This window comes from Pundamilia nyererei, unplaced genomic scaffold (genome assembly GCF_000239375.1).
Source record: "Pundamilia nyererei isolate P.nyererei 1_Seehausen unplaced genomic scaffold, PunNye1.0 scaffold00114, whole genome shotgun sequence".
NCBI lineage: Eukaryota > Metazoa > Chordata > Actinopteri > Cichliformes > Cichlidae > Pundamilia > Pundamilia nyererei.
In genome coordinates this window covers 1,570,966-1,588,958 of record NW_005187515.1, presented here as the reverse complement: position 1 = coordinate 1,588,958, position 17,993 = coordinate 1,570,966, and the positions used below count along the sequence as shown (strand labels likewise).

At 39.1% G+C, this 17,993-nt stretch overlaps 2 protein-coding genes across 2 annotated transcripts; both read right to left on the bottom strand.

Moving 5' to 3' along the window:
• Window positions 1-216: 216 nt before the first annotated feature.
• Window positions 217-1,054, bottom strand: LOC102209488 (protein S100-P-like). The gene is made up of 2 exons (XM_005741852.1): window positions 817-1,054; window positions 217-466 (listed from the first exon to the last, which is right to left on the bottom strand). Exons 1-2 carry the CDS (start codon window positions 952-954, stop codon window positions 320-322), a joined length of 285 nt encoding a protein of 94 aa, XP_005741909.1. The 5' UTR covers window positions 955-1,054; the 3' UTR covers window positions 217-319.
• A 420-nt stretch (window positions 1,055-1,474) lies between these two features.
• Window positions 1,475-5,208, bottom strand: LOC102209197 (protein S100-G-like). The gene is made up of 3 exons (XM_005741851.1): window positions 5,182-5,208; window positions 2,216-2,417; window positions 1,475-1,716 (listed from the first exon to the last, which is right to left on the bottom strand). The coding sequence occupies exons 2-3, from the start codon at window positions 2,351-2,353 to the stop codon at window positions 1,576-1,578; spliced, it is 279 nt and encodes a 92-aa protein (XP_005741908.1). The 5' UTR covers window positions 2,354-2,417; window positions 5,182-5,208; the 3' UTR covers window positions 1,475-1,575.
• Window positions 5,209-17,993: the final 12,785 nt, after the last annotated feature.

Sequence of the window (17,993 nt, the reverse complement as noted above, 5' to 3'; positions counted from 1 at the left end):
TTATTATTATTATTATTATTATTATATTATAGTTATTAAATTATTACATGTGGTAATAATTTACTCTGGTTTGCAGCTGTCTGTGCTTCTGTGTGGCTGGACCTGAGTTATTATTATTACTACAGCTAATGTTTACTACTTCTGTTACAGCATGTATTAGGTGTAGAAATCTTCTAAATGTATGCAATTCCATATAAACAACGCTTTACAACCATGTTCAGGAAGATAAACCAGTTTATTCATCTGTTACAAAACAAGTGGAATTTCAGCAGTGTTATGCAGCTGTTGGTGCTTTTGTCTCCACCCCAGGGTGTGGTCTCTACTTCTTGCTCTTAGTTGCCACACCACGGAAGCAGCAGGTCAGAGCAGCTACCACTGCCATAAACTCCTCAAAGTCCACCACGCCATCTCCATCAAAATCAAGAGCTTTGACCAGGTCATCCACTGCTTTTTTGTCCTTTGCTCCCTGTGAAGACCAACAGAACACCAGTGCTGTAAGCTACAGTCTGCAAGCTGCCAAATAGGGCCTCACTTTTTAGTCGAATAAAAACAGTTAAAACTAAACAAAATGTTGTTGTTCAAGTTAAACAATCAGTCTGCAAATACCATTAGGCTGACACCTTTTGTTAAATTTTAAACATCACAACTTGTCGGAAACACTTTTAAAAACAACTAGAAGCATGCAGCTGCAGGATGATATGTCCTTACTGCTTTCATTTTGCAAGTTAACCACCAAAACCAATCACCAACACATGAATTTGTATATTTTGCAGCATATAGTAAAAACACAGGTATGCCCTTTGGGGTGTACATTACCGAGATCATTTCAGGCATTTCCTTTTCCAGCAACGTCTTGACTTCAGATTTGGACAGACTGTTCGGGTCGCCATCAGTTTTTGCATACTTTTCAAAGGTGTCGAGCATCAGACACATGGACATCTGTAGCTGAGTCATGGTTCCTGGCTGATGGGTAGTTATTAAACAGGTAGAGAAAAAGAAATGGAAGGTCGACAGAGCAATACCTGTGCAGGCAGTGACGGAAAAGAGGAGATGCGGTTCTTTTTATACCTTTAAAAATGGGCTTGGCCACATTGGGAAGACAAAACCTGTAAAGGTGTGGCAGTGTTTGCTAAAGTATGCTGCACATATCAGGTTTCATACTCTGAGAACACAACCTCATTCTCCCAGCGCCCAGTATGCACATACTGAAAGGCCATATGCAGCTTTAGTCATTTGCTAGTGGACTGTGTTGAAAATTAAATGAATATTTAATTGTTGATAAACATTGTGCTTTGGATATGAGTTTAACTTTTCTACCACTGCATTTCCTGTGTTTGGCATTTGTCTGTGCTTCCTCATATGGCTGGACTTAAGCCGCTAAAACCCATACCATTTTTAACCCTGTGTTTAAAAAAAAGTACACTGTGTAAATATCATTCTAGGTTATGCATTTTTATATTAAATCACAACTATGTGCAGGTAGATAAATCCCTTTATTCAGCTGTTACATAACAAGAGGCATTGCAGAGATAATAGGCAGTTGCTGCTGTTGTTCCCAGGGTGTGGTCACTACGCTCACTTCTTGCAAGGGCGGCCGTGGCAGACGCAGGTGATAGAAGCTACCAGCACCATGAACTCGTTGAAGTCGACCTCACCGTCTCCATTGAAGTCCAGCTCTTTGAACAACTTGTCCAGGTCTTCTTGATTCTGTGCTCCCTGTATAAATCAAAAGATTGTGTCACTAGTGCTACATTTTCTAAACTGCCAAAAGTGTTGTTGTCAGTATCCTTTTTATTCAAATTGAGCCTTTTTCAAGATCACGTTGTTCCAGTTCGATGACAAACAACCCTGAGATGTATTTGATTGTCTTTACTTTTCAAAAAAATTGAAACACCGTATGAAAACATCAAAAAGCAAACAGCTGACTGTTTTACCAACGAAAACCGAGCACAGCCAGCTCTAGAGCTCACGATGCAAATTTTTTGTAATCATTCAGTGTCTTTATTGTACTTGAACTCCTACCATGAGTCAGGATGTTTTCTAACTTCATGATAAACTCTTGCATACAGTATATTTAGTTGATAAATATACTTAAATACATAATGTTATGTAAATTTAAGCCTATGTGCCTGATCCTCGCTGAGCAGATATCAGCACCATACCCAGCAGTGACATGTACATGGCCCAGCACATGCGTGCAAGGAATGAACAGTACCTTGAGCAGTCCAGGCAGCTCGCTTTCCAGCAGAGCCTTGACCTCGGCTTTTGTTAGGCTGTCCGGCTTTCCCTCCTTTCCTGCATATGTATCAAAGACCTTCATCATGCAAGCCACGGACGTCTCCAGCTGTGTCATGATTGCTGTCTGACAGGTGGTTATTCAGGTAGAGAGGAAAAATTGGAGGTGGACAGAGCAGTAGCTGTACAGGGAATGAAGGATTAGAGAGGGGATTCTTTTTATACCTTTAAAAAAATAGGTTTGGCACCACTGATAAGTCTAGCTTCTATTGCTGAGGTAGTGCTTCCTCAAATGTTTGACTCCAACTTAGTAAACACAACCTTGGACCTGCATCGCCCAATATTCGCATCACCTGAAAGGCCATATGCAGCTTTGGTCATTTACTTGTTGACTTAAGGTGAGGCGGATCTATTAACAGAACAACAAAGGTGATAAATTCTATGATTTAAAGCAGTAACTAAGCGATTGATTTATTATGCAAGCTGAGCTGCAAAGTCTGTTGTCGTTATCATCCAAAGACGATAATGAAACAAGTTTAAACCTGCTGTCAGTGCAGCATTTACTGTGGTTGGTGGCTGTCTGCGTGTCTATGTAGGGTCGGATTTAAACCACAATAGGAAAGTTACGAAAACTGAGTACACGCGGGGGGTGATCTGTTCTCTCTCATAAATGATGTTGTGGAAATTGTGCTCTCTTACAATATATATATATATATATGCATGAGACATCAAAAGCATTTTTGTGGTCAGATAACATGTCACAACATGCCTCTTGCTTCATTGTGTCAAACACAATGAGAAATAAAGTTCCTCATGCAGATTGGATGGCAAAGGAGGAATCAAAGATGATGGCGTTCAGTGGACCGAGTACCCGAGTCATACTTTCGAATTTCACTTTTTATTTTTAAAACAAAGCATGTGGATGTGGTGAAAGTGCAAGGGTGCAAGCTTGCAAGTAGAAGAAAACTTCTGAGACTTTAAAAACCTGGCCATTCAGTAGCGGTTAACACGTTTTGGAGGGTACATCATGGCAAGCAGGCCAGGTCTAGTATCACACTGTAAGTTTGGTTTGTCCCTCTGAACCTGGCTGACTCAACAGGTCAAATATTTGCATTACTTTCGTCCGTCTAGTACATGTTAATCACCGCTTTCTGATATTATCACAAACCCAAATGTGTTAATGCAAAGTAATGTGACACTAAAACTGATCTGTCTTGTAGCTGTTGGTATCACTTTCCGAGGCAGAGTTGTTTTAAGGGTGTAAAAAGCACTGCAATTTTAATTTTACCTGAAAATTAAACCATTTTCTAAATATTTTCCAGTACAGCACATTTTGCAGCTTTGCCAAATGGTGTAGACTTTTCATATCGCAGATTGTATATTGTCAGTACTCAGTGCTTCATGGTGAAAACTAAGCTTGGTCTCATGGCTTCTGTTTCTATTGTGTCACTGGTTTTTTCACTGTGGTGAAAGGTGATAAAACATCTTTACGTGGCTCTCCATTTATAGGTTCTTTCCTCTTGCTCTTTTCTCCTTTTATATGCGTCTGCCATCTAAAGCAGCCAAATCCCTCAGCTTTAACGTGATGATTAAATTATTTGTGCGCAGCTGTTTAAATTTGCACCCTGAAAATGCTTTTTATTGTCCACCATGTGTAACTCTGTGTGTGAAACAAAAACTTGACAAATATTTTAGGTATTAAACAACAAATCCTGCAAATACATTTGAGTATACTGAGTATATTTCACTATGACATGAAAGAGATGCTAAGAGATACTATCTTTCCTTTGCACAGCAGTTAGTTTTCCATGTATGGTAACCAAACTGGTTTTGACTGTAAGCTGTAAAGCTCTGCTCTATTCAGATGTGTTGTTGACAGGCAGTTTGACCTGGAGACATGCGAAACAATGCCAACTCTACAAACATGAAAGTGATTCATGGAAATTCACCGTCGGGGGTTCCTATGAAAGGCGGTGCCTTGACTTTTGCTGTTCAAAAAGAAATTAGAGCGCCTTCCCTGGTTATTGTAAAATCATACATGATATTATAACATTGTCATTATTTTTATAGAAGCTGAAGATGAGCACAATATCTTGAAATAGGAGTAAAAACGAACAGTGGTATATACAATATATAACATAAAATATGTTCAATGTGTGATGTACATTGGCATTATGCCAAAGTCAACAGTGTGCGTATACACACGATGCGGTGTATTGGGTGGAGTACTGGATAAACATGTGCAGAGAACTAAAGTCTTAAGGCCGCAAACCCAATGCATCAACACTTTAAACAACTTATTGTGATACACACAAACAAAACAAACTCCTTCACTTCAGGGTGGCTGTAGCAGGAAGGTGGGTGGCTCCCCCTAGTCTCCATGCCAAATATCCTTGTGTAAGATATTAACCCTAAGTTTCTCTCCGGTGTGTCTATTGGAGTATCAATGTATGTAAATGTTAGTTAGTAAGAAGTTGTTACGGTCACTGGGGGGACTCAAAAGTGGGACTCAAAGGAAGAACGGAGGGTTTTTATTTACAAACACCAGGTGAAATGTGTGACAGTGACTCAGTGCTATATACAAGCATGCGGGGATCAGGGCTCCAGGGAATCCACGGGGAAAAACAGGGGAACACTCTCACTCCTCTTCAGTCTCTCTTGGCGTCTCACCAGTCATTTACTCCTCTCTCACACCAGAAACTCAGTAGGGAACAAGGGCAGGTCCAGGGGTACAGGTCAACAGAGATGGGCAGTAACGCAAAAACGGTAGGAACGCTGCGTTACTGTGTTGCTAAAACCGTGATTTTTTTGCGAGAATGTCTCGTGACAGTGACGTAAGCGAGTGCGACGTTCGTGACAACAGCTGTGTGCAGATCAACAATGGATTACATATCGAGTGCAGGAGAGAGTATGAGCGTGCAGCGTTTAAAGCGTGGAAGTACTGACCTTACTTTGAGTTTGATTCCATAAAAAGTGACAAAAACACTAGTGTCCGTTGTGCGTGGGAAGAAAACTTTTTACAGCGAAAAACCCCTAAACTTCCAAGCAAGCACCGAGTGCGCAACGATGTAATGAGAAACTCACAGAGAAACTCGCGGATTCTTTAACTGACCGCTGCACACCTGCACCAGAGCACACCTCCGCCTACCCTACTCCTGCTTTACAGGTGAAAATAGAGCAACAGGACCGCTAGTCTTTGATTTTATTTACTTTCTGCTGTGTTTTACTTGCATCTATTTGAAAGAGTGAGTGTAAACACAAAAAAATATTTTATTTATGTGCTGGAATGTGCAGAAAATAGGTTTAAATATTAAACAAATTTCTTCCAGTCAGAGAATGTTGCATATAATTTAATTTTTGCTTGATGCATAAAGTTAAAAGACTAAAACTAACAAAACAAGTTTTAAAAAGAGACTTTCCCATTTGATTACATTCTGTATGATGGATTATGTAGAAAAAGTAGAATTGGGCTGAAAGATCTATCACTTTATCACCTATTCAGGTTGTAAATCGTGTTTTTAAAAAGTAACTAAGTAATTAATTCCTTTTGAAAATAAGTAATCAGTAAAGTAACGGGATTACTTTTTTGGGGAAGTAATCAGTAATTAGTTACTGATTACTTTTTTCAAGTAACTTGACCAACACTGCAGGTCAAGCAACGATCCAGCGAAGAGCAGTCTCGCTTCTTCCCTTTAGTAGAGGCCAGTTAATGAGGCGGAGGTGTTGATCATCTCCCAGGTATGTAGACCAAAGGCGGGAGCCCACAATGAACTCCGCCCAGGTGACAGAGGGGGAGAGGGAGAAAGAGGGAGAGAGAGAACAAAGCAGAACTTCTCAGGCAGATCTGTCGGACCGTGACAGAAGTAAGTTGGCAAAAATCACAGAATTAAGTGCTTGGGGGAATCTGGCATGTTGTATTAAGTGCTTTGAGTACTCAAAAATTGCTATTTAAGAATCAGTCCATTTACAATGCATTGCTTCTGTTTATAGCACATGGAGCTGTGTATTGTATTTATCTTATCTTGTACAGTCATATGACTCAGACAAGCTTATTGCCTGAGTCATATGAACAAAAGACGGTTCTGGAATGCGGCACTCCCTAAAACAGGGAATGGTAACTGGAATATACCAACTACTTACACATTAGTGGGGGACCACCATTATAAACCAAATATTTACTTCTAATATAATTACAGTTGTGTTCATAATCACTCATTGTGGACATAACTGCCATCGTTTCAGTTTTAATTATTGCTTTGAACTGTTCTTTTTCAAGTTTTCATAAGTTTGAATTTATTTTGGATTTTCTTTAAGTCACACGGGGTCAAAAGTATAGAAACACAAGGGGAGCTGAAAGTTCTAGTGTGTTTTAACTTGATAAGACCTAGGCGTATTAACTTCTTGTCACTAAACATGATTGAGTACGACTGGTAGTTTGTCATGCCAGCATTTTTTTATAGCGCTTATCGGCTTGACCAATACTCAGAACAATAGGAAAGTCCAAGGAACTCAGTGAAGATCTAGGAAGGAATTGTGGATTTATGTGAATTGGGAAGGAGTCTTGGACTCATGTCTAAACAACTGCATAATCCAATATCATCATTTTAAGGAGCTGAAACACTTCTTTGCACGCTTTGCAAGCTTTGCAAGCTTTGCACGCTTTGCACGCTTTGCACGCTTTGAGGTGAAGGGACCAGAGGCAGCAGCAGCAAAAGCATCAGACAGCAGCAGCAATTTAAGGGATATGAGGTGAGGCGCACACTGAGGGCAGAGAACCCCATGAAGGCCGCCAGTCCAGATGGTGTGACGGGAAGGGTTCTAAAAGAATGCGCAGACCAGCTGGCTGGGGTCTTCACTAAGATCTTCAACACTTCACTGTCCCAGTCCTGCATCCCACCATGCCTAAAGTCGGCCACAATTGTCCCACTGCCAAAACGTACAGACAGCCTCAATGACTACCAACCTGTTGCTCTAACACCTGTTATAATGAAGTGCTTCGAGAAACTGGTCCGACGTCACATCATGTCCCGCCTGCCACCCACACTCGACCCGCTCCAGTTCGCATACAGAGCTAACAGATCAACTGAAGATGCCCTCGGCACAATGCTCCACACTACCTTCTCTCACCTGGAACAACAGGGGCGTTACGCCGGGCTGCTCTTTGTTGCCTTAACACCAGCTCTCCACAAGGCTGTGTACTGAGTCCCCTGCTGTACACTCTGTACACACATGACTGTGTTAAACGTCTTCAAGCAACTTAAAGAAGTCCAGACGCTTTTCTTTGCAAGCTCCTTTGACTACGATGACCTGGATGACTGAGAACCTTCACAGACAAGGTGCAATAATAACAGTGTGCAATACACATGCACTTATTGTTCATTTTATTACTAAGTGAAGTTACTGTGTTGTGTTGTGATGTGTCGTGTTGTGTTGTACGTAGTGCCGACGTGGGACAGTTTTCCAATTTCATTGTACTATTGTACTATGTGTGACTGTGCAATGACAATAAAGAGTTACCCTAAATGATTATATGTAAGGATGGGACAGTTTAGACCTGCGGTTGCACCAATTCCTTTTTAATTTCATTCAGGCCTTTCTAACCAATTTTAAAATGTTTCCGCCTTTCTTGTTTTTCTTTAATTGCTGGAATTTATAACAGAGTATGTTTTGAAAGATGACCAAGTAGCAAACCTCCAGATTAAGAAGGTAGATCACACTATAAGATACTGGAGGTGTGAAATTGTAAAGGGTGACATTGGGCCTGTGGCTCTCTAACCTGACACATCTGAAGCTACAGCCACAGGAAATAACACTTGTTTCACTGTGAATAAAGCTTTTTTTTTCTTTTTGAAAACTTTTTCAGAGAACTTATTACAACTTATATATTTATAGCAGTGTTGTAGCACACTCTCCCATACAGAGCTCTCATGGAAAGTGGCGCGTGTGTTTGAAGTATGGGCAGTATGTGCTGCCCATACTTCAAATATAGGCTAGTTCGTTATCACACCTACGATGGGCTACTTTTGCCTTTGTAAACTATAAAAACTGTTAGAGAGTGTCAAGGTTCAAAGAAACTGGAAATGAATTAACGACTGCGCCATAGGTGATACTTCTCTGGGTGCACATCTTCAGTAGGACGAGGTTGATTATAAGGTGCCGGTAAATCAGAATACAACGGCTAGTTTGTTAAATTGTAACAGTAAATGGATTTCTATTTTATAGCACTAGTGACACACCACTAACCCTGAGAGCAAGTAGAGCTGACCAGTGTTGGTCAAGTTACTTGAAAAAAGTAATCAGTAACTAATTACTGAGTACTTCCCCCAAAAAGTAATCCTGTTACTTTACTGATTACTTATTTTCAAAAGTAATTAATTACTTAGTTGCTTTTTAAAAACACGATTTACAACCTGAATAGGTGATAAAGCGATAGATCTTTCAGCCCAATTCTACTTTTTCTGCATAATCCATCATACAAAATGTAATTAAATGGAAAAGTCTCTTTTTAAAACTTTAAACTTTAAATCTTTTAACTTTATGCATCAAGCAAAAACATATTATTTATATATTATACTTATATTATACTTATTATATGCAACATTCTCTGACTGGAAGAAACTTGTTTAACATTTAAACTTATTTTCTGCACATTCCAGCACATAAAATAAAATAGTTTTTTGTGTTTACACTCACTCTTTCAAATAGATGCAAGTAAAACACAGCAGAAAATAAATAAAGTCAAAGACTCAGCGGTCCTGTTGCTCTATTTTCACCTATAAAGCAGGAGTAGGGTAGGCGGAGGTTTACCCTGGTGCAGGTGTGCCGCAGCAGTCAGTGGAAGAATCCGCGAGTTTCTCTGTGAGTTTCCCATTACGGGGTAGCGCACTCGGTGCTTGCTTGGAAGTTTAGGGGTTTTCGCTGTAAAAAGAAGTTTTCTTCCCACGCACAACGGACGCTAATGTTGTTGCCACTTTTTATGGAATCAAACTTAAAGTAAGGTCAGTACTTCCACGCTTTAAACGCTGCACGCTCATACTCTCTCCCACAATCGATATATTATCCACTGTTGATCTGCACACAGCTGTTGTCACTAACGTCGCACTCGCTTACGTCACTGTCACGAGACATTCGCGCAAAAAACCACGGTTTTAGTAACGCAGTGCTTATATGAAAGTAACGGTAATCTAATTACCGTTTTTGCAATAGTAATCCCTTACATTACTCGATACTTGAAAAAAGTTACAAGTTACAAGTAACAAGTAATGTGTTACTGCCCATCTCTGGTGCTGACACATATTTGTTTTTATTTTATGATGCAAAAAGGTTTACAGACAAAACATTTGAAGGGACTTGACACAAAAAGTCTGGTCTCCTACCACTTAATGTTTGTGTTTAAACTTTTAAAACTATTGATATTAGTGTTTGGTTTCACAGGCAGAGTTAACAGCCTGGAGCAAGTTACTCATTATACTAAGGACTGAGGAAACACCCTTTTATCATCGGCAGCGTCGTCGATTGGTGTAGTTTTGTGTTTCTTCTAACTAATCACATGAGAAAACATTTACTCAAAGTAGTAACAAAGTTACCAGTAAATGTTGTACAGCAGAAAAGTAATGTTCTTGGTGTGTACAGTATTTGTGCAGACATCTGCACAAACCATTTATTCTTGTTTTATTATAGACGGACTTTAAAAAGGGGGTTAATCCAATGCTAGCTTGCTTTTTTTATTGTAACTATCCATAAAACATTTTATTCTGTTATCTCATACAGCTCAATTATACGGACAGGCCCTGTAGATCATTTGGTTAAATGCACCATTTGTGTGTTATGAGCCACCTGTGTGGGCTAATCCAATCGGAACCGTCCATGGGGGGTTATGTATTGGTATCGGACGGTATAAAGTATAAAGTTTACAGGGGAATAATATCCGCAGTGGTCATTGACTCATACCAACTCATGAGACAGCTGCAGGCCTATTCAGTTACTGGCTGTAACTGGCTGCTGGGTTTCCTGACAGGAAGAAAGCAGACAGCAAAGGTCTGCAGTAACACTTCTAGCACAATAACAAGTACAGGGACTCTCGAACGATGTGGGTTGGGGCCCCTCCTCTTCACTCTGCTGACCCACGACTGCACACCATCACTCAACTTCAACCTTTTCATCAAGTTTGCAGATGATGCAACTGTGGTAGGTCACATCAGCCACAATGATAAAAACCTACTACAGGTGAGAGGTTAACCCTATGGCAGAGTAGTGCAGCAACAACAACCTGTCCCTGAATGTGGAGAAAACTAAGGAGATCATCATAGACTTCAGGGGAATTCACAACCTGCACACCCCACTAACCATCAGTGGTGCTGCTGTGGAGAGCGTAAGCAGTGCCAAGTTCCTGGGTGTGCACATCTCAGAAGATCTCTCCTGATCAAAAAACACAGCATCACTGGTCAGTAAAGCCCAACAGCGACTCTGCAAACTGAGGAGAGCAAGAGCCTCAACCCCCAGCTGCATCACTGTGTGGTATGGCTCCTGCACTGGGTCCTTCCGGAAAAGTTACAACGGCTAGTGAGAGCAGCAGAGAGGATTGTGGGTACCTCTCTTCCCTCTCTCCAGGACAGCTACTGCATCTGCCTCATCTGGAAAGCCCTCTGTATTACAGGTGACTGCACTCATCCGTCCAACAGCATCTTCAGTTTGCTGCCATCATGAAGGAAACTGAAGAGCCTCCGGGCTAGAACCAGCAGATATAGAGACAGCTCCGTCCGTCAGGCTGTCAGGATGCTGAATTCACTCCCTGCTGTCACACACATGAACCCCAGACATGCATTCACCTCGTTCCTCTGAAACCCCCAACCCCCAAACATATAAAACTCTGAACCACCACCATTGCCCTTTCACTGACTGCCCCACCCCCCACTTGCACACCCACTCGAACTTGCCCACAATCACTATGATTGAGTTGGACACTGCTGTCTATATAAGATAGTATTGTATTGTATGGTGTTTTACATAAGATTCCTATTTTATTTTTCATCTTTTAATCTTTATATTGTTTGAGTCTACACTTAGGACCATGGGAGCAAATTCTTGTGTATGACTGTACGTATGGTCTTTGACAATAGCTGACTTTGACTTCACTTGTTAGAACATTTAGCAAATAAGCAGACATTTAGCCCAATGGCTAAAGACTTTGGGCAGACATTGGCTGTTCGTTCATCCAAGGATTAAAGCATAGGTGTAATTCTTAAATAGTTTGAATTACCGTAAACCTTGAAAGTCTGCACTTCAATTACACATCAAATGCTTCAGTAACAATCGTCATGCCGTCGTTGTCCCAAAGACGGAGCACTGCATGTAAGCATCTTGTGTTTTCTGCAATAGTATATGTTGCAGTTTGAGGTCTGTCAGTCTTTGCTCACCACCAAATGTTACTAGGACATTTGGCTAAGATGCTTAGGTAGGTCATCTAAAAACAGGAAACCCGCTGGTTTGATTTCCTTGGGCAAATTTCAATTGTTGTCAAATTGTTCTGAATGCTTGAATAAATGTGTGACTGTAGCTTGTACTGTGGGAGCACTGAGCCAGCAAGAACCAGGATGAGAAAAATGTTTATAGTTATAAACATCACGTATGTAAATGGGTTGCTAAGTCAACTTGGAGGTCAGTGTTCAGAGAAAAGGTATTTTAGGAGCTCGTCGCTAACTGGTCTGATTCTGCCTTCAATCATGGTGAAAACACTGAAACGTTGACCTTATAACATGAATACAGAGAAGATGTACTGAATGATGAGGACACATTTATAATATCAGAGACATGCATTTAATGTCTCAGATTTATTTGAGATGTACAAGTTTTGTATGGTTGATACGACAAACACACACATTGCAAACCTTCGCCCGTCACAGGCGTACTTTCCACTTCCTGTCACTGACCTACTATACAGTCACCCCCGAACACCACACTTTCCATTCAGCATCCTAATCGTAAGCTGTAATCATTACGAAACCTGCGTGTTCAGTGTCGCATTTTTAACCCTCACTCTTGCTGATCGTGTTTTAGCCCGATCAAATTCTGCCTGGTACCATTATCAGCGTTTAACCCTGTGATGTTGGGTGTATCCTATATGATGTCTGCATGATCAGAGTGATTTTCCCCCTGAAATACCGAAATAAATTGCACAAAACATTTTTAAGCAAGAAATTACACAAAAATCCTGAATATAGCAAAGATGCCACAAATTAAAAACTATGCAAATTCATCATTTATTTTACTTTTTTATTTGTCAGAAGGTTAAATAAACACATAAAAATATTATTATTTTGTGATTCAGGCTTTATGGGACTAACACCCCATCACTGAAATTAATTTTAATTAAGATGTAGTTTATAGAAAAATACATACATATTTACAACCATATATGGGGGGTTTTGCAATCATGCAAAAATGTAAGAAAAATATGCTATATACAGGACAGAAAGTACACAAGAAAACTTTGGAGCCGACACTCATTTACTTTCTTTGGGATCCACATGCTCGAAGTAGAAGGATTCATACAGAGGCACTTGCCGCTGAAAGAGAAGGACATAAAGAAGAAGCTCATCAGTCAGACATCACAGACCGAGGCGCTCCACAGGTCAGTGTTTCCTAAAATGCACAACCTAAAACTCAACAGGCAATCTGAGTTTAACACATAGTTAGGTAGAAACATTATGTCAGTTATATTTTTATGATGTCTCAATGTTGAAGTCACCGTGAATAACTCAGTGAAACTGGATCAACATGTATTGAGTTTTAGGCTGGACTGTTTAAAAATGATTTTCAGTACTGTTTCCTATTGTCCCCCTAAACTAACTAAAACATCGCCCTGAAATGAACCCCGTTCTCACCCACTGAGACGAGCCTCTGGAGGAGCTTGTGCTGTCTTTGTCTGCATCTGCCATCTCGGAGTCTACGTGGGGAACCTCGTAGATGACTCGGGCTGCGAGTGCTGAAAACACACACGTCCACAGAGAAATGATTACAAGGACTTAAATTGCATTTTCTTTGTTAAATTAGGACCCAATGGTGAGCCGCATTTAATCCTTTCGGTCTCTGTTACTGTTACAGTAATGTTACAAAAATGTTACAATACTTCATCCCTCCTTATATTTTTGTTTTATTTTAACAAACTTATCCCTAGTCAGTGTTTAAACTGTGGCATCCTGTTATTATGGGATGAAATGGACTTTTCACAGTGTTTTATTCTGGAAACTTCTGCCTCTGCCTCACATTTTCACCTGTGGAGATTCAAACCAAGAACCTTCCTGCTGTGAGGAGACGGCACCAACCACAGTGTTTTGTTTTTCCATATCTGCATCAATTACTCACCTCCAGCAGTATCTGAACCAGCTGTTTAAGCTATCGTCATGTGCCAGCCTCAGCTCATTGACCACCCAAACCTTGCTGATTGGATTCCACTTTTTAATTAAATCAGACTTTAGATTTCTTAATGTGCTTCTTCTTTAATCTGATGCCAGCAGTCAGTTTAAAAACTGAACCATTTTGAAGTATTGCATTCTTTATTTGATAACACAATTTTCGCTGCCTTTTTTACAACCCCATTGTATTAAAACATTATCCTTGGCACACAACGCTATTCAATTTCAGCCCCAAATATTTCTAATTGAAACAATGTTATGTTGTTGTTGCTGTTGCTGTGAATCGGTACATAAATAAAACTGAATTAAATTGAAATCAATTTAATTGAGTACACCCGAAATCCCACATTTTTTAATGTAGACTTGTTTCATGAGTAGATCATCTATCAACAGGAAATTTGCTGGTTGGAGGCTGAACTCCAAATTGTTCTTAGTGAATCATGTATTAATGAATGTATGAATGCAGCTTGTAGTGTAGATGAACTTAAATTTTTCACAGTTATAAATATAATAAAAACATATGTAAATATGCGTGTTATGATACTGTTGTAGGGTATTTACTTACAAATAGAAAAGACCATGATGTAAATGTTGAAAATTGAGTTGCATTGATCCAAAAACTCAAAGTTTTCTGCTTTTTATTACAACCAGGCCTCCTGTTAGAAGCTCCTTTATCTTTTAGTCAGTGAAAAACTGCTATCAGGTTTCCAGATTGTTCAGAATTACGGATTATTCCTACCAAATCAAATTTCATTACAGTGGGTTGTACATAGTATTATTAGCACTTTTTGCAGGCTTCTCATCCACAGTCATGCAGATACCAACAAGTACCGGTAAACATGTGCAGCAAAGTCTCAACACAGGCTGTCAAAGAGTCAAGCTAAAAACATTTTACGTATATTTTTTATGTAAAATTTTTTTACTTACTAGTTTGTGAATGTACACCATTGTTTCAGTTAGTCTAGTTTTATTTTGTTTCAGTTAACAGACGTGTTTGTTCACACCTGGTTTTAGTTTAATCTTAAGTACAAAAACCTTGTGGCTCAGTTACTATTTTTCTTTCATTAGTTTTACCACAACACTTAAAGTTTGCTGCCATGCAAACTGACAGTTGTGCAAATGAGTTTGCATTAGTGAGGAAAGTGTCATCCTTCACATTACAAGTCCTAATTTCAAGGCTTTTTGATGCAGATTGTTTGGCACTTGTATTTTTCAGGAAGAGTTTTGCATGATCCTGAAACTTAGACTTCCCACGTCTATGTGAAAAATGCAGTCTGCTGAAGTTACTAAATGAATGCTGTTCATAAAGCATATACAGAAAATCATACAGTTCAAAAAATTACTCATGTATTTCCTGCTCCAACTTTTTATTACATATGTGGAAATATTAGCTCCTAACTTGTTTGAATTGACTCCAGTATAGTCCAATAAAAATGTCAAATTACAGTGGTTGAGGTATATCACAGAGAACTATCTCATCATAAAACAACTACACATTTATAATCGAGCGATTATTTTCTTCATTATTTAAAATAAACCTGTGCACCTGTGTGTGATACCTGTGTGATGTGTCATGTTAAAGGATTTAAATACAACGCGTCTTCATCGATAAACAAAAACAGAAATAACAAAGAAATGTTTATGTTTTGTAGTTTAGTCTAGTTCACCACTTATAAATGTGTCTCTGATGCCTCAATAATAATTTAAAGTTTGTACCTTGTTTTCTTCGCAGAGTGCAGTAACAGACGATTGTGGCGAGGAGCAAAGGAACCACTACAGCCAGGGAAATGATCACGCTGGTCGGTGGACTCCCGAGACCTGCCGAACCTGTAATTATAATATAATAAAATATATATACATGATATACACACACACACATCATGTGCCAAGTATATATAATAACCTTTTTCATAAAGTATCATATCTGATGATATACAAGGTTATATAAAAGACCCTGCTTTCTGAACATGGCATATTCTGAATTCACATCAGTATTAGTCAAAGTAATAATGTAATCCTATCAAGCTAATAATATTTTGTCACTTGCCTCCTGTTGTGCTATCGGGGGAAATTGCTTAATATTTCACAAAAAGAAGACCAGAAAAAAGAAACTGCATTAATTGTCAATTAAGACCAGTCTACAGTTGATATTGTTTAAATATCTACTACACTTGTAAAAAGAGATTTGAACATGTCACCATACTGAACCTTGTGCACTTTGACAGTTGTTCCCAGTATCGTTGCCTGTCTTCTTGACTGTGATGACTGTCCCATTTCCTTTAGCCTCAGTTAAAGATGGTATCTCCACAGTCACCTTGCAGATGTACGTCCCTGAATCCTCTGTTCTAACATTTGAGATATTCAATGATGAACATTTCTTTTCTTGAGATTGATTGAAGTTGGTCTCTTTCTTAATTACTGTATGATTTTTCAGCCAGTTCACTCCAACTCTTTCAAAATTCCCTGGCCAGCAGCAGGTGATGTTTACTGTCTCTCCCACCCTGACAGAAACATCAGGACTCTGTGTCACAACAAATGTGCTTGATGAAACACCTGTAAGAGACAGAGTGGAACATAATATCGTAAGTCATCACAAGATATACATATTGCATGATTTCTAAAGTTAAAGCTAAATGCATCAGGTTTGGGTACAAAATCCAGTATGTAGTCATGTTTCCAAGGAGCATGGTAAGAAAAGCAACTGAACTTCTTTAAGTTTCTTGAAGATGTTTCACCTCTCATCAGAGAAGCTTCTTCAGTGCTAAGAACTCTTTCTGATGACTTCAAGAAACGTAAAGAAGTTGCTTTTCTTTCCATGTCCTTAGATTAATATGACCTAGATGACTGAGAACCTACACAGACATAGGCATACTTCTAAATACAATATAATGATTTTTGTCATAAAGAAAATAACAATATCAAGTAGTGATTGCACATCAGAAATAAAGACGTCATGACAATACTTTGTTTTCTTTTACATCTAGCACTTCAAAACCTTTAAATCGATATAACCTTTTCATTCAAAATCTAAATTAGTCTCACTTCTTAGAACTTAAAACCATGAACACTGACTGAGAGGAAATTATAATATCAGACATTTATTTATCGCTTGTTAAAAAATTATGGATTATTTATCACCAACAAATTTAGAAAACCTTAATATTTCATTTTTCATTTTGAGAGGAATTGTATAACAGTTATATATTAAGTTGTGTTTCTACTTACTCCAGGATGAGAGGGTACAGAGAGAGGCAAAAAGCAGACTACTTAGGAAGATCTTCATCTTGCCACACGGATTCATTACTGAACAGTTACAATCACTTCATCTGTCACAGCTTCTCTAAGTCCCACCCACCACACACACACACACAGTGCACCATGTTTTCTTCAAAGATCTTCTGTTTTCTAGAGAAGTGTGAAAACCCACAGATGCTGCTGCTTCCTCCTTCAGACAGACGACAGCTACAGACAAACTATAGAAGCTGTGACTAAGACTCAGACCTTTCTCTTCCGACTGAAAAGGACACTTTTTTTATCCTCATGCAGAGATGCTGAAATGGGGTCACAATAAAATACATATTAAGGACAGATAATGTAATAAACTGTATTTTTGTTCAAGAATTGTCATTAAAATTGTTTGAAAGTCAATCTTTGTAAGTTTACACACATGCATACATACAAAGTTTACATGTTAACATTAATTTATTTTAATATTTTATTTAATTGTTTTAACTGCACTGTTTTGGGGGTTTTACGTTGCCAGATTATTGTAGTGGTATAGCTTTTGTTCTATTATTATTATTATTTTGTTGAAAACATCCGGGAGGAAGTTGATGTAGGTCACCTGATAACGTGAAATGAGAGTTCATAAATGACGTGAATTGTCATTCTGTGAAGTCCTCAGAGTCTGAAGCTACTTTTTGCTGCTACTATGTTTCCCAAGGGGTTGAAGCAGTCGACACATCCACATGTTTTGATTTTACGCCTGATGCTCTCCCTGACACAACCATTCTTTTTATCCAGGCTTGGGACTTGCACTAGCATGTGACCCGTCAAGGTTGGTTTTGTACCTGCTCTCAGATTCAAACCAGGATCCTTTCATGTGTAAAGCGAATATGTTAAACACTGCTGTGTGTTAGCCACTAGAAGTCCCCAGAGTTTAAAATGTCAGATGCGACAATGAGACACAGAACGAGAACAGGATGAAATGTCAGCACTGCTGCAGGCACACACATCAGAAGTGTTGGCCACTATTGTAACCCATGGTTACTGAAAGAAGTTTAAGATAACCAAGAGTCGTAAAATATAAATACTAGAGATTTCTATTACCCCATCACAGTCTCA

Excerpts from the sequence above, each read along its gene's own strand:
- LOC102209488 (XM_005741852.1), bottom strand. The coding sequence starts at position 954 with ATGACTCAGCTACAGATGTCCATGTGTCTGATGCTCGACACCTTTGAA. Across the intron at positions 467-816 it reads AAATGCCTGAAATGATCTCG|GGAGCAAAGGACAAAAAAGC; the intron begins GTAATGTACACC and ends TGGTCTTCACAG.
- LOC102209197 (XM_005741851.1), bottom strand. The coding sequence starts at position 2,353 with ATGACACAGCTGGAGACGTCCGTGGCTTGCATGATGAAGGTCTTTGAT. Across the intron at positions 1,717-2,215 it reads AGCTGCCTGGACTGCTCAAG|GGAGCACAGAATCAAGAAGA; the intron begins GTACTGTTCATT and ends TGATTTATACAG.